Source organism: Camponotus floridanus, unplaced genomic scaffold (assembly GCF_003227725.1).
Source record: "Camponotus floridanus strain SB8 unplaced genomic scaffold, Cflo_v7.5 scaffold64, whole genome shotgun sequence".
NCBI classification, from domain to species: domain Eukaryota; kingdom Metazoa; phylum Arthropoda; class Insecta; order Hymenoptera; family Formicidae; genus Camponotus; species Camponotus floridanus.
Genome location: NW_020229814.1, coordinates 376,015 through 381,089, shown reverse-complemented (window position 1 = coordinate 381,089; position 5,075 = coordinate 376,015). Strand labels below are relative to the sequence as shown.

Below are 5,075 nucleotides of genomic sequence, written 5' to 3'. Positions count from 1 at the left end.
ATAATATAAGTTGCGTTAAATGATTTGTCAAATATTTTTTTTTTGTTTTCCATATGGAGGGCAGGGGAAATGCAGTCACCTTCCCATAAAGGGGAGAGGACCAAGACCCCACCTTATGCACACCCCCCGAGCCAGTCTCGGGGGGTAGTGCGGGGCTCTTCCTCCTCCAGCGGAGGGCCTACCCGCTAAAACCCCTGCCCGTGGAGGGTCTGAAAGACCCAGGCGGAAAATCTTCATCATGTTGTCCTGACTTCAGCTTCTAGGGGGACCGGGAACCATAACTTCCCCGGAAGTTGGGACGTTAGCACGTGCACTACGGGTGCTGGTTTACTCGGTTTTATTTTTTGTTTCTTTGTTTCGGGTACTACAAGCAAGGAGGGTCAACGGCCGAGGGGACCAATTTGTCAAATATGCTATTTCAATATGTCTCTAAAATAAACAGGTTAGATAACTCTCTCTCTCTCTTTCTCCCCCCCTCTCTCTCTCTTTCTCTCTCTCGTCGATAGATCGAACATAAAATTATAATATGAGCGTTATGTTATGAAATAAAACGATTCTCCATCGCATACAGAGTACATACTAATTGTAAGATCAAAATAATTCATGCCGAAAAAAACCAAGAGCAAGTAAACGCGTTAGTTTGTTTCTTGTTCCTTTTCATTATAATTGATTCCTATCATCGAATTTTAAATGATTAGAGCGATGAGAGTAAAATCTTATTAATTCAATTGTTACATATATATTTTCGTTGTTTATCAAAACTTTATTTAAAATAGAGATTCGCAAATTTTTGCATGATCGATTATTTTATTGTTTAAAAAAAAATTTAAAGCAGTTTCACGCAATTTTGTTAAAGGAATAATCAGATAACTTTGCTTATAATTAAAACTTAGGGATATATAAATATGTACACCGATGTATGTGAAGATTAAAAAATATATTTTACATTATTTTATATTATTTAGTTACAAAATTCATATGAAGATAGTCGATACCACAATTATTTATATATATATATATATATATATATATATATATATATTATGCAATAATATAACAACATAAATAAATACAGATTTTTATATATACATTGATTTTTATAAATATAAAATTCCTGATTCGTCTTATATAAAATATAAGTACAAAACACTGGTACTGACTTATACAATATACAAAATATGTACATACGCGAATATAAAAATACCAAGAGGGAATTTCAATAATTTTCCGATAACTTTATCTTTCTCATAATAATTAAAAATTAATCAAAAACTCTTTAGTCAAACATGATTATTGTTAGAAAGATAAAGATTAAAAATTTTAAAACGCTAGAATAACAGAAATTATTCTTTTACATAGATTTTTTTTAGTTGTGACGTGATTTTTATTTCTTTTTATTTATATAATGGAGCGCCAGATCCAAAGCGGCTTGAGCATCCTCAAAGGAATATACATGCGTATATTCCTATATACAAAGGAATACATGCGGAATATACATGCGTATATTCCTATATACAAAGGAATACATGCGTATTCTTTTGTATATTTCGTTGGAGTAATCTCCGTGTTAAAGCCTTTAATCCGAAGGCATAAAGAAATCCTCTAGGATCAGGAATAAGAGCTGTCGTGTCACAACTTTTTCATGGAATATATGCAATGCTCTAAAGTCACTTGCTAAATTGTGACCAACGACGATTGTCTCAGCGCTAATCAAAGTTAATAATTTTTTTTGGATTTGTTGAAGGCTATTTTGTTTTAAGTGCTCCTCTGTAACACCGCTGAATCTTGAATAATCCAAGATTTCGGAATCTGGTGTTACAAAATCATTGCACACTATTTTGCCTTCCAGATCGATTACAGTGATTTTGGTAAGTTCGAAGCCATGTTCTGTGTAACACATTTCACAATCCAAGGCACAGATTCTGTATTTATTATTACAATGATTGAGAGACAGTGTTCGAATATAGCTCTTCAATGGTCCATTGAGTCCGGGTATCAAGCCGATCGACATGCACTCCTACTTTACAACTGGTAGAAAATCGCAAATCCCTACAACAAGTCCAATAATGTGTGTTCATTTCGCCGTTGGTCCTTCCATCAAATAACTTTCCCGAATGATAAATGCATCGCTGTTTGTACAATTTATTAGTGTTAATATTAATAGCAAGAGGTTTATGACACCTTGCGCATTCTATTCTTCGCTGCTGCGACGAGGAATCGTATTTCTCCGCGTTTTCTGTATTTTTTGCTCATGTTCAGAATTATGATTTACCGCTCTCTATCTTCTTTTCTTTGTTATTATCATTTATATTAGTGTTTATAAAACAAAATGTAAAATTAAACTAAATCGAAAATACAAAATGTAAAATTAAACTAATTCACGTGTGTAGCTGAAAAGATCACGTTTCATAGTTATAAACAAATAGGCGAGAGTGATATCGGTGTGGGGCTGAATAGTTCAGTGGTAAGAGCAGTCGCTCGGCAAGCGAAAGACTCGGGTTCGATTCCCGATTCAGCGACTTCGCCCCGATATTTTTCTCGTCTACGTCTCTTCAGGGACGTAAAGAGGGTTTTATAGAATTCTCAAAAATGAGAATCTATATATCTTGGTAAATGCACCAAGTAAAATATATGCATAGGCCTTGTTCTCATTTAAATTTTCGCGTAAATTGTTCTCAGTTGGATATGGTGTGTAGTTTATTATCACACAGCCTGGATGATGAAGACTTTCTATAGGATATGTTCATGTTCAGAATTATGATTACATTTACCGCTCTCTATCTTCTTTTCGTTGTTATTATCATTTATATTAGTATTTATAAAACAAAATGTAAAATTGTTCTTAGTTGGATAAGGTGTGTAGTTTATTATCGCACAGCTTGGTTGATGACTTTCTATAGGATATCCGCGAGTCTTCAAGTCATCCGGCGATAATATATATTTTTTCAGCAAATTGTACCAATAGGAAACAATTTGCCTCTTCTTATCCTGCCTTAGTTGGAAGTCTACGCAAGGAAAAGCAAATTTAATAAGTTTATTGGATTGGATTTTTTATTGCTAAAGTTGTTCACACATTGCACGTGCAAATCTGGCCTTCTTTTTATCTGGTCTTCCTTCTTTCTTTCATTTCTTTTATTACTATATCATTTAACTAATGAAAAGGATTAGATTTTTTATATTCAGCGAATATAAATGGGGGAAAGATTAAAATTTTCTTTATATACATTTTGATAATTTAATATGAAAAAAATGGATTCTCACGTGAAATTTCGAAAAATTAAAATCGATAAGCTGTCTTTATATTTTTAATTTTTTCGAGACGAGGTGAGAGACAAAAAAATCACGAAGAAATTTATTCAAACGCTAATGACATTTTTATGAAAATTTGTAATAGAAGAGAAACAATTGATCTCAAGGCATAATTACACCTTTTCAAGATAGAATAATAAAATATAAAATATAAAAGTAAAGTCAACACGAGGCACTTACTTTCTTTAATGCTATTGACAAAAAACAAATGCGATATGTTTTTTTTTTATCAACCGCTTCGATCCTGCTTTTGCCATAAACATTTAAATGTTTCACATACTTCTATTGTTGTACATCCTAAATTATCACATATTATTACATATAAATTATCTATTTATTACATATTAATTTTATAGATTATTTTAAAAAGTTATCATAAAATTATTGTGAAATTGTTAATTAAATTGTTAATTTAAACAAACAGAGAAGAAGAGAAAGAAAGAGAGAGATTTTTATATAACTTTGAAGATATAAAAGTTTCTAAATTTTATATTAATTTTTAATTTAAAAAATCTAATAGTAACAATTTAAAAATTAAAAATTTTTATACAAATCTGGTTCGATTTATAATCAATTAATATTTTTTTCTTAATGATAACTATTGATTTTTTGATTCGATCGAAATTGTCTCCACATTAATTCATATATTAATCCATATTATATTTCTATAATATTTAACGGCATATAATATTTAGTGGCATCTAACTCAAACATTTATAATTAATTATATAAAATAAACCTATTTATTGTCTAAATTTACAATTATTAGTTTTTATATGAAATATATATTATAAATTCTTAAAAGACAATGGGACGACGAAAATATATAATTGACTTTAGTTTAAAAAAAAACGATGTGTCTTTTATATTGGATCTTAACTATAAAAACTTAAGAATTCCCTTTTTCTTTTCTAGGTAAATTTATTTTTAAGAACGTGAATCTATGGTACATATGCGTGAATTTAAGATTTCGTTCATATTTACATCACGAAAAATTCAGAATATGAAGAAAATATGCGACTATCAAGAGAAAAAAATCCGTCAATGAAAGAAAGAAGGAAAGTTTGAGGTGATGCTATGCTATATTCTACATGCAACATAACATGTGCATAAAAAAACTCGCTACCAGAGTATAATTCATAAATTTACACAATTGACAAATTTTAAGCGATTTATTATGTTTCCGCGTTGTACCATTAAATGAAGAAATTGATTTGAATTAAAAATGAAGCAATATCTTTGATATACTGATAGACTATTATAGCATAATTCTTACAGTCTGTTCATAATTAAAAATAATTAAGAGCTCTTTTAATCGAAAATTTTAATTTTAAATAATTAAGAGCTTATTTAATCATAAACATTTTAATGTATTAAAAGCTAATTCTCTTTATAATTTTATGTAAGAAAAGTAATCTTAATTTGGTTTTTTACTTATATAAATAAAATAATCATATATTAAATATTATTATTAGCATTGATAATTAAAACTATAAAAGTATAAGAAACTATAATTATAAACAAAGAAAATTTTATTGTATATTTTTATCACAAACGGTATCGCTTCTAGCAAAAACAACAAACATATTCAACATATTCTTTATCATTAAACAAGATTACTGATCTTTTTTCGAAGTGACTTCGTGAGTACTTGTATCCTCATATGATAAATGTAATAAATTATCTTTGAAACTACACTATTGGTTATGCAAGCTGAGAATATAATTTTTAATTTTTTTATTTGTTTAATTACATACCTTCGACAT

The 5,075-nt window shown here is 29.3% G+C and overlaps 1 protein-coding gene across 1 annotated transcript; it reads right to left on the bottom strand.

The window, feature by feature from the left end:
• Positions 1 to 1,576: 1,576 nt before the first annotated feature.
• On the bottom strand, positions 1,577 to 2,011 carry LOC105256435 (putative exonuclease GOR). The gene has a single exon (XM_011266329.1). It carries the CDS (start codon positions 2,009 to 2,011, stop codon positions 1,577 to 1,579), a length of 435 nt encoding a protein of 144 aa, XP_011264631.1.
• Between the last annotated feature and the right edge of the window lie 3,064 nt (positions 2,012 to 5,075).

Coding starts and splice junctions, on each gene's coding strand:
- LOC105256435 (XM_011266329.1), bottom strand. CDS start 2,011: ATGTCGATCGGCTTGATACCCGGACTCAATGGACCATTGAAGAGCTAT.